The sequence below is a fragment of the Falco naumanni genome, chromosome 4 (genome assembly GCF_017639655.2).
Source record: "Falco naumanni isolate bFalNau1 chromosome 4, bFalNau1.pat, whole genome shotgun sequence".
Taxonomy (NCBI): Eukaryota; Metazoa; Chordata; class Aves; order Falconiformes; family Falconidae; genus Falco; species Falco naumanni.
In genome coordinates this window covers 25,991,906-26,005,869 of record NC_054057.1, presented here as the reverse complement: position 1 = coordinate 26,005,869, position 13,964 = coordinate 25,991,906, and the positions used below count along the sequence as shown (strand labels likewise).

General features: G+C 40.3%; 1 protein-coding gene across 2 annotated transcripts in view; it reads left to right on the top strand.

Annotated features, from left to right (window-relative positions):
• Positions 1-13,964, top strand: part of CNTNAP2 (contactin associated protein 2) — a 1,145,700-nt gene that overhangs the window by 1,047,722 nt on the left and 84,014 nt on the right. For both annotated transcript variants that reach the window (XM_040592035.1, XM_040592036.1), the window contains 2 exons: positions 11,963-12,208; positions 13,670-13,803. In XM_040592035.1, coding sequence (XP_040447969.1) covers positions 11,963-12,208; positions 13,670-13,803 — 380 coding nt within the window. The remainder of the gene's footprint in view (positions 1-11,962; positions 12,209-13,669; positions 13,804-13,964) is intronic.

Below are 13,964 nucleotides of genomic sequence, written 5' to 3'. Positions count from 1 at the left end.
CTATCTGCCTGAGAAGAAACACAATAGGATCAATGCTTCAGCTTGTATTAATTAAACAAATAAATCCTGTTTAATACTTCTGCAAGCAAGTCAAATTATACACTCAGGATGTAAATGTGATGATTTAAAACCACATTTCTCATTAGTAGTAATGTATGTTACCTATTTAAATCAAGTAACAACAAAATGCATCAGGAATGCCTGTAGCCACAGCAGGTCTGGCAGACTATATCCCACTATCTTGAGCTGTTGAACAATAAATTCCTACTAGCACAATATCATGGTTACCTCTTTAGAACAAACATGGATTTAAACAAAAGCTGCCGAGCCTCATTCAGAAACATGTTTGGAGATACATAGGTGTGAGCTTTGGGTTGAATATCTAATAAATTGGGAGACCAGCATGTGGGTTGCAAATTGTATCCATCCATAACCAGATGAAGTTTGTAATAGCTCAGACTGGGATAGAGATTTAACTTGCTGGGGTAAGGGAAGGTACAGGGCTCCCACATCTACGTCACTCCTTTGGAAATGCCTAAAGTATGTTCAGAATCTTCAAAATCAATGATTATAAGAGACCAATTTACTATGGACACACAATTCTGCATAAGGAAGATGGACAAGGAGTGAGGTAAAGAGGGATCTTACATTAGGGGGAAAAAAAATTGAGAATAAAGATGTTAATTTATTTCCACATTTTTTCTTATTTTGACCAGAAATGATTGTGACAAAGTAAGTAGCAATGGGAATATAATTTTCTAAATGTTTGCAGTTTGCAGGGTTTGTGGCCATTCAATTCCCTTACATTTCATAGAACATTCTCGTTAAATTATTGAAATATTCTTCCCAACAACTCTAAAGGTTTCATCACATTTACCTGAGGTGCTACTATCCTCTTTCACTGTGCTTTTATGGGCACACAGACTCACCCAGTCTGTTACTTTTCCTAATCATTTTAAAAGCCTTCTCAAAAGTTACTAATCCTACAGTTTCAACAAAAAACGTACAAAGGCTTTTCTCATCAGTATCTGTGATGTTGAAGAAACCTCTAGCTTCATAAACTGCTTTTCTACTTTTATGTTCCCACCTATACAAGGAGTCCTGCAGGTAGGCTGAGTCACCCGTCACCACGTTCCCCTCGTGAGGCTGTCACTGCAGTAGGGGAAACCTCCTGTCCTTTCACATTCGGGTTTCCAGCTCCTTCTTAACTTGTCTTTTTTTTTTTTTTTTTTTTTAATTCTTTTTTTTTCCCCCAAGTCAGTCTTTGATGGTTATATTGCAAACATCCATACCCTGCTCCCTTCCAGCCACACTTAAAGAAAACCAAGTTTCTAACGGAAAGAGGCAGTCTTTTTACCTGATGCTGGGTTATGGGCTGTATTTTCTCCTCACATGCTTCAGTCACCTTCATTTATATCCATATATATCCACTTTCATTTCATTTTATCATAACAGCACTTTGGCCGTTGCTGATGTTGCTCACACAGTGGAGCACCCTCTTCTAAAACCAAAGGGATTGTTTGCAATCACCCGATAGTCTGATGAATCTTCAGCATGATTATTTTATAAATTCCAATAACTATGATGTATTTCCAGCACAGCAGAAGCGAAGCAGCTGCTTCTCTAGGTAATGGCTTCCACTGTGCTTGCAGGCAGAAATTTCATGAGGTTTCACTATGCTACGCTCCTTCAAAGACAAATTATAAAACATGCCCATCACATTCAGGATGGTATAGTAACTCCTGAGAATGCAAGTACAGTAACTCCAGTTAGTTTAGCAAATGGCGTGGTGTGAGTTCAAGAATGGTAATGCATATTTAGCATTCCTGTTTGCTAGTGCAGCTATATTATAGGAAACCCATTCAGGCTGGAACGGGGTCAGTCTCTCACAGACCACATGATGACTCAAAAGAAAAAAAAATAAAAAATTGCTGCCATGCCATATTTACTGAATTCACTTTTTGGTTTTTTTCCTGTATTGCCAAAACTCATCACACTGGCTTTTATTAGGTTTTTTTTTTCTATTTCTCTTACAGGTAGAAAACCCTCAAACTTCTGCCAAAACTACCTCTAAGCTAAAATGTTTTATTTTTCCTGGATGTGGAGCTAACAGAATAAAAAATATCATTAGGGGAATAATTGAGCACCTGGCAGAGAGAAACCCTGGTTTTGGCTGATCTATAAGTGTTTTCATAGCAACAGCAGTAATTTTATACTATATTATACTATAATATTCCCCTTATCACCCTCTCAGTCCAGCTAAAGCCCCAGAGTTCTGACAGTGATGCTTTGGACATGTAATAAAACTTGGTGTAAGCTACTACTGCTGGGCAGCACTGAGGCATGCAAAGGTACTCCTGCTAGCATGGGGATCTCTGTGCCATTCAAATATGAAATCAGATCTTTTCTTTCAACATCAAAACTATTCCAGGCTCAAAATATCTCTCTAAATCCTTAAGACCTTCTGTACGAAATGCAAATGGCCAGTTTCCTATTAGTTAGTGCTGAAAATTTATATACTTATCTAGACTATCCCCAAGTGTGATGTAGTGGGGGTAACTTCATGGGGCTTCAACAACAGAGTGGCACAAGGATAAAGTTAGAAGATAAATCAAGCACAAAACAGACTGGGTTTGGGGCATCCCACGATCAAAATAACTGTAAAACCTCTGGAAGAAATAGTGCTGAGAATGAGATTTTTAAAATAGTTCATTTTCAGCCCATTAAATTTTACATTATAAATTTAACTTGCATTGAGCCTTTTAAATCAAGTAAAGCACTGGAACATCTTGTGCATGTTGTCAGACTCCAAAGACTTGTGAGAGAAGGGGATCCTACATTTTCTTTCTAATAGCAGCTTCCAGAATCTTGTACCATATCCTCTTGATCCATGAGACAAGACTGTATGTATTTTCTAGATACAGTGGACAAGCATGCAGTACTAATGACAGCAAAATAAATATTGGCAAAACAACTGAGTATATTTTAGTTTTATAAAAATCTAAAATCTATAAAAGTTATAGTTTGTTGGAAAATAGCAGGGAATCTTTCCCTGCATTCTCTGGAAAATAGAAATGTTACCTAAATTATATTTTAGTTAATTTGGATTTAAACATTGCAATTCTGATATTTCAATGCATTTTTCATTAATACTTACACTTTCCCCTCTCTAAAAATACTGAAATGTCTGTTTACAAGTTCTTAAAGATAATATTTACAGTTTGCAACCAGTTCCGTTATTTATAGCAAGGACGTAGTTGTCTGCCTCTTGTGGCTTGCTAACCTGCGCCACAGTATGCAGGTGGATGCTGGGATGTTGGGTGAGTCTAACATGAAGCAGGCAAGAATATTTTCCTTTCTTACCTCCACTAGGAATTCACTTCAGCTGCCAAGAAATAACAAGGCTAGTACTTTGCATGATAAACTAGGACTATGTTTCTTTAGTTTATTCCTCTGAGTAAAACCTTCCAGGCCAAGTAGCTCTGCTGATTCAATAATCAATAGTGCCTGACTTTTTAAGTCATCACATGCAAACCAATATGAGATATTACCACCAAAAAATGCTAATCAGCAGGAGTGAAAAGTGGCATAATACAACACCTGTTAATATACCACAGCCTTCTCTTCCCATTGATTTTGCCACAGGAAGCTTTTCTTATCCAATTTTTTTTATATTCAAGCCCCTTCCACACAGTAAACTTTTTGGGGTTGGTTACATATTCAAACTGCTAGCAGAAGCAGCAACAGGAAAACCAAAGGAAAAAAAACCCTCTATCATTATTATATGGAAATCACCATACAATGGTTCATAAGTAATAAACACATCTCACGGTAAAAACAGGCCTTGCATATTGTGGATTCTTTTGCTGATGAAATCCATCCTTAAAGCCACTGACTGATGACTGACAAGAAAGAGCATCGTCTCCAGTCTTATTAGCAGCAGATCACAACGTGATTGATGTGACAGTGGCCTGGAAATTGCACTATTTTTTTACAAAGACAAAAAAAGTAAAAAAATGCAGTTTGACATCTATTTTAACTTTACTTTTGCTTTGTATTTGGGGCATATGCAATTGCATTCACTTCTTCCGTTGCTCAGAGAAATTGCTCTGAGAATTAGCTGCAGTGTTTCTGCAGTCCTACAGATTGCTTTCTGACCTTTCCCTGTCCTTTGCTTAAGCATAAATTGTCTTTTTTTTTCTACCCACTGTTGTCCTATCATGATAAAAGCAATTGTGAGAAAACAATTAGTATTTGTTCCTTTAAAAAACAATCTCTTTTGTTCCTTTAAACAAAAAGAGTGAAGGTCAAATGCTGAAATGCTTCTGTAGAGCATGTGGCAGGACTGTGATTTGGGGGATCCCCCAGGGAGAAGGCATTCCTCCTTTGGGTACTGAAGTGCTGTGGATCAACAGCAGAAGAAATTGCCCACTACCAAGAGTACAGCCAAAAGAAAAAAATATATATAGCTGGTGCTGTGACCCACATGCCTTTAGGTGTGCTGGAAGGGTAAATTCAAAGCTTCCCAGTTTCTATGTAGTTACTCAATTTGCATCAGCAAACACCAAGATGAGCTCAGTGTATACACTTTTTTCTTTCTTTTCAGTAAAGCTCAGACCCACAGTGTGAATTATTGTGATCCTTATGCCAATGCCCAAACTGAACTCTTTCGTGTTTGGTTTTACATGTGCATGAACCCTGAAAGCCCTTACAGTAGCATTGTCATGACCAGGTTGCCTACCTTTCCTGCTCCCTCCTCTGCCTCAAAGAGAAAAATCAGCTTTTTATGAGGCTGAGTGGATGCAAAAAAAACCAACCAAACCAACCCCTGGTGCTATGGCACATGGGTGAAGCAGCTCTGCAGTCTTCCAGACTCTGACACTTCATCATGTCCAATTTCTGCCCTGGTTATACCCATTCAATTCCCCTTATTTTGGTGCTTGTCATTGCTTTGCTGTAACAGGAGGTGATTGTTCAAGTGTTTTAAGGTAACTAACTTATTAATTTTACATTGTTCATAATCCCAGAACCTGGAAAATCAAGGCAACATTCCCTCCCACCCTCCAAAAAAAATCTGTTATGCACAACATGATTATGATCTGTTAGCCAAAAGTTATATTAGAAATTTTGCTTGGGTTGAGAATGTTAGGCTACCAGCCTGGTTAAGTCTGAATGCTGCAGTCAGGTTTTTCTACCTGTAGATCAAACTTTAGCATACGGCCTCTAGGACTTGGGGCTTAGCCTCTATTGAGTAAATATATATACTCAAAAAAAAAAAAAAAAAAAAGTATTCTGTAAAACTATTCCATTCTGCTGTCCTGTCAATAGTGCCTTGTTAAACATGCACAGTTGTGCTCTAGTGCTTTGAAAATTGCATTTCACTCAAGTTGCAAGAACTCTTTTACTGAAAAAAAAATGTTTTTAAAGCAAAAGAAACCTTTCTCACACTACTTGCCTATCTCAGAGAAATTACAACCTGATTATAAACTGAACTTGCAAGCCCACTTGCCATCCATCCATAACAAGCTACTTATAAAATGCAAATAAATCAGGGTAATAAGTTAAAAAATTCTAAGTCCTGGCTCACAAAATGTGATAAACTTTCAATTTCTTTGTCAGCTAATTGTAATAGGCCTTCTCTGGTGTCATTGCTTGCTGTATGCAGGCGCTTTGCGTAGAGCAGCTTCAGCAGCGTTGCTGGCTGCTGCACGCCTGTGCAAAGGCAGCTCAGAACCATGAGGTTCTCACCCCAGACACCCACGTGCAATATTTGTACACCTGCATGCTACTGGAGTAGTATATCATGAGCTGATAAGGTGTTTGTCTTTACCAGAACTCTGTGATGCGAGATGATGATTTTATTACGGTTGTGCAGAAAGCGAATGAGATAACGAGGGAAGCAAGGATCTGCTCACTTTCAGTGTGGTTACCTATGGTACAGGAAGGAATTGAAGCCACATCTTGCCTACCAAAGTTGTCACTCTGAATACCGTGCAAGCATCAACTGGCAGTTTCTAATATTTCTCAAATGGCTCTTGCAAAGCTGCAAGTTTTTCTCTGAGGTTACCTAAGGAGTGCCTCCAAAGACTTGCTAGCAGGCCATCGGGAAACCTGTTGTATGTTTGCCATTACATTTTTCTTCATCCCTCCTGTTTGATTCAATGGGGGTGGGGGGGGGGGGTGGTGTAACCATTATGGGTATTTCCATTAGAGAGGGAGCTGTCTTTTCATTTAGATCCAGAAGAGAATACACAATACAGGTTACCATTCCCTTATTCTGAGCGTGCTGTCCTAGACACGAGTGCAAGCGGCTGTAGCTATAGGAAGAGCTATAGTAATCTCACACCAGTGCAGGATGAAACGCAGATGTGATTTTCCTGGCATTTTTAGCTTTTCCTTGGCATGTGCACTTCTTTCCAGGTATAGCAAGGTATGATTAAAAGACAGCTGCTTTACAGGGCTACTGCAAAAGAAGGTTCAGATCACAACCTTGCTTAGGTATGCCAGGCTGCTTCCCAACAGAATCTACCTGTCGGCATTGACTAGGGAGGCTTGAAGATGTAATGAATCAGGTGGCTTAACCCCATCTTCTGTGGCACTCATCCTATTCTACTGATGATAGCAAGAAACTTTGCATGGATTTACGATCAGGCCCATCGTTTCCTTGGTGCACATTATTTTACATATGCCCTGATTCTGATGGTCATTTGTTCAAGAGAGCTGTTTTTCGTCCTGGATACTGATATATGCACACAGAAGCAGCAAACTCTCAGTGGATTTGTATTCTATTAATGCCAACAAGCAATTGCTGTATCTTGGTATTTTACTCCACACGTAGAAAATTCAAACGTGCATCACATTATTACAGTAATGGCAGCCAGATTACGAGACCCGAGGATGTAGGACAAAACCTTTAAATCTGTGCTTCTTGCTTTCACAAACTAAATAGCGTGAGCCTGAAGGTAAAATAAAACATTGAGTGAATTAACCAGATAAATGATAAGCATTACCATCTTCAGAGCACTCAAAGTAAATTCTCTCCCAGATGAGCAGCTGTGAGATTCTGACCCTTTGCTGATGCCCTATGGCCAGGATGTATCTCAGCAAACTGTCTTCGTCTTGTGCTGGCAGCCTGGAAGTAGCTGCAATTTCTGGTGCTCTCTAGCACGTTTTAGCCACAAGCCAGGCAAGCAAGCTCTACTTAATCTATATTCAACATTCATAACGACATGAGAAATCAAAAAGGAAAAAAAATGTGCATCGGCACTTTGAGCACTGTCTACGTTGCCCTGACAATCCTTGTACATGCAGCGCATGTTAGACTGCCAATGGTGACTGTCTGTCCTTAGAAGTTTGAAAATGGGGCTTTTTACATCCAGAACTCCATGCAGGGAAGACATAGCATCAAGCATTGGCAAGCAGCATCAGAGAATAATATTTTTAATTTACCAAATCTGAGCATGGCCAAGGAGGCGTTTAGGGCCTGCAGCTGGGACGTGCCTACAGCTATAAGAAGGCATCTCAGCCAGCTTCGTGAGCCAGAGGGGAGAACCCTTCTCTGCTGCAGCTTTCATGTGTCCTGGCCAAGCTTAATAGTTGCCAGGGGTTTGTCTCCAGCTTCTGTAAGGCAGGGATCTTACCCCATTACTGCACGTTAATAAGATTGCTTTGAAGGTGCAGCTTCAAAAAAGCCAAGTGCAGTAATACCAGAGAAGGAACCAGCATTGCTTTCTCCTTGCCCTCCAGGTAGAAGGCGACAGAAGCCAGGTCTTGGGTTCACTTGGAAAAAGGTGAGGTGGCACTTGTGAGCCAGCAACAGCATGCTGTTGCAGAAGGTAGATTCCACCTTTTACAGTGCCACTCTTGAAGAGCTCCTGTGTTGAAATCGGGGTGGGGGTGGGGCTGGGGATGTGTTTTGGGGTTTTTTAGGGGGGTTGGGTTTGGAGGTTTTTTTTGGCAGCTCCACAGATCTGTTGCTGCTTTATTTATTCAGAGTACTATATTGCACTTGATTCATGACCTTACCTATTGACATTGCTATCCCAGCTGTCAGCACGGAGCCAATTCAATCACTGCTCAGTGTATCTTCTATACACTCACCTGCAGACAGAAAATCTTGCTGAAGCTGGGTTCAGCCACACTTGTGCCATGCTGGCCATGCTTTTCACAGGTGAGGAGAAAGTAACGGAGAAAGAAGTTCTGAGTGTAACTGAGTGCACAGCTACCAGAATCATTATAAATACCTGAGTAGAGAACAAGCAACACTGATATTTCACTGATGTTAAACCAGCAGCAAAGGAGAATCAGGTTCCTACTTATATTTTCTTAGGTCTACAACAGAGGCGCAGAAATGTCCTGAGATTGTGGAATTTTTGTAACAGAAATAGTGCGTGTGTGTGCATGCACATGCTATTTGCCTTTTTCCTCCAGTCTTTCAATACTCCTGATCCCAGATAGAATGAGAGTGTACAAATAAAAGTAACTGAGTGGGAAAAGGGAGAGTGGGGAGATGACCAAAGAATCGTAACCTTCAAAATAAGTTTGATAGTTCTGGGTACGTGTGCATTTTGTGTAGTAGACCTGGATCAGCTTTTGCTTCATCCCTTTTCTTGAAGCCAGACAATTTTGTACAGTATATGTTGTTCATCCTGGGGGCGTGCATCTTGCTGGATAAAATCATTTCTAATTATCCACGGTTCCACTTCTGGGTTCCTCTGCAAAGCAAGCCCGAGCTGTATATATTTGCAAAGGCTGTCAACAGAGGATGAGCACACTGCGTATTGCTGTAGAAGTGGGTACTGCTTTCCAAAGAAAACTGCTCTGCTCCCACCACATTCATTTCCCCAAGGCTTCTGCATCAAAAGGGCAGTTTGCTGAGGAACCCTTCGCTACGCCTTCTGCCTGATCTCCCACAAGCCATCTGTTCCAATAGCGTTTGAAATAGTACAAAAGAAAGCAGAGGGTCGTCCATGGAAACCGCCCCCACGTTTCAGCAGCAGGTTTTGTGCTGCATTTTACCCATTTCATTCAGACAGCTTGAATGGTTTTCTGAATGAAGGACTTTGATATTCCTTCTATCAGAGCTTCAGGAAGATGATACGCTTGTGACCTCTGAGTAGAGACTTTTTTCACTGATCGTCCCTCAGCATTTCTAAGTTATCTTACAGCTGTGTTCAATATAGAGAAAATTATCTTTTAGCTTTTTCTAGTATTGCCTAACAGTTGAAACAGCTTGCTCCTGTGAGCTGCTGAGCATTTTGCAGTTCTGCTGCAAGGACTTCAGCTTCGTTCAGTGGAGAGCCTAATCACATGCATCAACCTCTTTGCTGAGCTGGAACTTGAGGGGATTCAATATCTTCCTGTTGAGGGCCTGATATACTCACACAGCCCAAGTGAACCTGCCTCTTATCCTTCCTCTTCAAAGAGTGGTGTGCGTGTGAGGAGAATTTCAAGGCTCATTACAATAGCTTGTATGCCTGAAATCATGAAGCTATACTGAAAATGGTTTTCTCAGCACAAATCAAGTTAAACATACAGAACAGTCTTTGCTCTGTCATGAAACCCGTTAGGAAAAAACATCTTGCCACTTCCGAGAGTACCATTTACTTAACTTTCTTTGTAGTAACAAACATTTAAAGTAGCAATTCATAATGTTTACAGCTCTGGAAAAATGCATTGCACGTTTTCCAGTTCAGCCCCAGCGCAGCGCTGAGGTCAGGACTGGAGGTCCTGGTATTCCCAGTGTGTGAGGCCCTGGGCAAGCATAGTGCTAGGCAATCCCGAAAATCGCTCCTAAAACAAACAGCATGACAAGCAGGCGAAAATAATTCTGCATCAAGGTGCGCGTGCATGCGCAGAGCCTGGGCAGGGGCCATGGTCCCTGGCAGCGGAGCAGCAGTGTCAGACGGCCAGGCTGCCCAGCACAGCGGCGGCACCGTGACGGCAGCTGCCCACGGAGCAGCTGGTGTGAGCCAGAAGCAGAATACATTAGTGGGCACAGGGATACTTTTAAGCCAGTCTTGTAAATAGTTAGAGCTACAGCATATGCTGCTTTAGATTTGTAAGTGCTAACACTGGTTTCAACACTGCTGTTAAAGGCAGAAGGCGTCACAATTTGGGGAAGTATTTGCAGGATAGGACCCTTTCACTTTTAATACAGGAGCACTTAAGCTGAGTCTCCTGCAAAATATAGCTGTTAAACAGAGTTGCCTTTCCCGTAACTATTTCAAGGTGATTTAAGGTTTTACCTGTAAAATGGCAGTTATAAATCTATCCGAATGATCAAATAATTTATAGCGTCTTGAGACCACAACTTGACTTCATGTTTAATGTGGCCACATGGTGAGAGTGACTATGATATTTTGAATTTTGGAGACCTTTTGTATGGTAACAGGAAAACAGAACTTTTCCAGCACTAGATTTAGCAAAATTCTGGAAAGGAGCATCAATAAAGTCTATTATAATTTTACCTGTCTTCTTATCTTTTCTCTGCTCATCTACTCTGAATAAAGTCTGCAGGCTCTTTCCTGACTTGCTCTGTGTCACTGCACAGCTTGCAAAATGGACATCTTGCTTCATGTGTTTTGTGATAAAGCCTTTGCTTAGAATTGTGTGAAGACTTCAAATGCTAAAAGGGAATAAAAATTTGGTTTCTTTTAAAATAAACAGAGTATTTATTTTTCAGAAGTTTAGCTGGGCAATTTTGTACCAGTCTGTGGCACCTTTGTGGCATTGTAGGAAGGTAGTAAATGATGAAAAAAAAATTTAAAAGACTGCTCGCCTCTTTAAACATTACTTATAACCATTCTTTAAATACAGTACTCGTATGCTATGGTCATAATCTTTATTTATCATTCTTTAATCTTTTATGAAATGTTCATAAACATACTTTCTAAATGAAGCTCACATGTAATTTAAAAACTTCCTTTAATGACTTTGTCCCAGACAGCAAAGTCTATCTGGGACCACAGTGTCACTCAATGAATGGCTGCCATAGGAAGCCAGTCCGGCAAGCCCAAAAAGATTTCACAGGTTACACACTTCCAATGGCAGGGAACTGTGCTGTGATTCCCACAGGAGGCTGTCAAAATCATCCTTCACTGTAAGAATGTCAACTCTGAATTATGTTTTTAATGTTAAGAAATAGGCAGGGCTGCAATATTATGAGAAGTAATAACAATGCTTTTTCAGCTGGAAGTATTAGTTCTGCCAAAAGTAGTTTCATTTTCTGTCAAGAGTGTTAAAACATGACATTTTGTCTCAGGTTGGTTTGAAAACTTTGCCTGGGTAGCACCTCCTGGGAGCTGCAGTTCAGGCATCTCTTGCCTTGTTCTGAAGCTCACTCGTTAATTTTCTCTCCCCATAAGGGCATCCTTGTGAACTCCATCCAGTTTTCATGAAGAATTGTGCTAGCATTGGAGAGCTTTCTCGCATTGTGTCCAATCCTATTTCATATCTTTCAGGTGCTAGAATTGCCATCATTCCTTTGTGAGGTCCTTCCAAATCCACTCAAATTTGCTGATCAGAATTGCTGATTTTCCTTTTCCTTGACAGTGTTTACTTACTGTGTTCCTTAAATCTCCCTTCCTCATATCTCCTTTTTTGGAGCATTATCAGCTGCAAGAGTTCAGTGAGAATAAATCTAAAGTGGGGTTCTTCTGCTCTGTAGTACTGTATATATGCAATATAAGTATGGATTTTCTGTGTGACCCAAAGGAAATCTTTCCTTTGCTCTGGGGATCCAGGTACCCACAAATAAAATGGAGATTTTCTTCTTCATTCTTATTGGAAAACAGTGAGGCTCTTGACCTAAATATTGTCAATGTGCTTAAAGAATGCAGCAATAGAAACATGCACAGATTAGTAATGATTAAGTCCATAGTAGTATGTTTCAACCAAAAGGTGTCAGTATGTTTAATTTCTCTTTTTCTTTTATTTTTTTTTTTTTTCTTTTATGTTCAAGATGTTGGAGCATTCTTTGAAGAGGGAATGTGGCTTCGTTACAACTTCCACTCCCCAGGGACTAGCGTGAAGGATTTAGTTAGCCGAACACTTTTGAGTTCTACGGATCCTGAGACCACAGCGCCTGATCTCAACTTGAATAAAGAAGCGCTGAGCTTCAGCTTCAGTACCACCAAGTCCCCTTGTGTCTTATTGTACATCAGCTCCTATACCCAGGACTTCATGGCTGTGCTTGTCAAGCCATCCGGTAAGCAACTGCTCTGGGGTCTCTCCATTGAAGGCACAATTGATAATAACACCAGCGTGACATTCAGCTGAAGCTCTGAATTAATGAGAAAGTCTCTTCACCCTTTTCATGTAAAAATAAAGTACATGGGACCTGAACCTGTATTGCACTTGTACTAGATTTAACTGTTCAGTTTGGTGGGGTTTCATTAGCCAACCTTCTCTTTCAAAACAGAACAGAAATCCACCACCACCTGAAAAACATGCTGTAACAGATCCGTGCCAGGAACTAGCATTATGGAGGGGACAAGCAGGCATCCACATCTAGTTACCTTAACTGCTGAACTCATGGCAGTATCACCAGTAGTCAGTGGAAAGTGTAATGTACTGTTCTTAAAATCTGGATACCCACTGAGGTGGCTTAAATATGGATACAGCACAGTATATAAGGTCCTAAATATTTGGTGATGGCTGAAGGTTGGATATGGATCATTTGCTGTTACAGTATTAAAACGGTATGTAAATTGAATATACTTTGATTCCAAATAGTGCCTTAGTGCCTTATGAAAATCTTAATTAGGATGTTTTTACTGCTGTTCTCTTTTATGGGATAAGTTAATATAAGTATTCTACATGCGACTCATTTTTTCCCCTTCATGGGGAAGAAAGAAGGTACATGACAGAAATCCCATTTCAGACATCTAAACGATAGTTATAAAGGTCTAGGGCTGCTCTTTTGGGCCAGATTTTTTCCGGTTTTTATCAATAGTAGGGTCTGCATTTCCCTTTTCAAATATCCTTCATTTTAATCAAATATTAAAACTTGTTATGAAGAGCAGACAAAAAATCTCTCTCTCTGGCAGTATGTCATGAATATCAACCAACCACTTTTAACTATACTTTTCTAACAATATAACCTGAGGTTTTCATCTCACCTTATATTAAATTTCCATAAAAGTCCAGACGGTCACCCGTCAACAACAATTAACTGTGAGAGCAAGAAAGTCCCCTGTGTGCATTATGTGTCACTGTTAATTTGTTGTAATTTTGCCTTTATTCAATGCATATCAATGGTTGATTCGTTAGAAAACATCATTCTTTGTTTTACTTCAAAGAATTTGACTGCAGCAAAGATAATAATCTCAACAACACAGTGCCACTTGATGTGCTCAGATCTGTACCAATTGTCCATATTGTTCAAGGCACAGCTCTTATTTGTGTGGTTTGCACTCTGGGATGTTTGCAGACACTTTGGTTTTGAGATGCTGGTCATTGTCACACTTCTGGGCTATAAACTAGAAGCCGGTTTCAGCCCAGCAGCTCTATAATCTCAACCACTATCTCTTTTCCTACTGCAGAGACCAGCTCTGAGAGCAATTTAAGTGTAAAATGTGAACAGGTGTATGTGGAAATGAAGAGGGGAAAACAGCTGGTGAATAAAGATCAAAACACCTGAGGGTGCTTTTCACATTTCTTTCACTAGGGAATCTGCAAATTCGTTACAGCCTAGGAGGCACCAAAGAGCCATATAACATTGATGTGGACCACAGAAACATGGCTAATGGACAGCCCCACACTGTTAACATCACGCGGAGTGGACGGGACATAGTACTGCAGGTAAGCTGTGCGTGCGTTGGTTCCATGACTTGGTGCTTGCAGCTTAGAGAGTCTCCATCCCTCTGAAGAAATCAGTGTGATTTAGGAAATCAGAAGTACAGTAGATCAGGTTCTGCCTGCTGATCGTGCTCCTAGGAGTTAACAGAAGATATTCTTTCCCT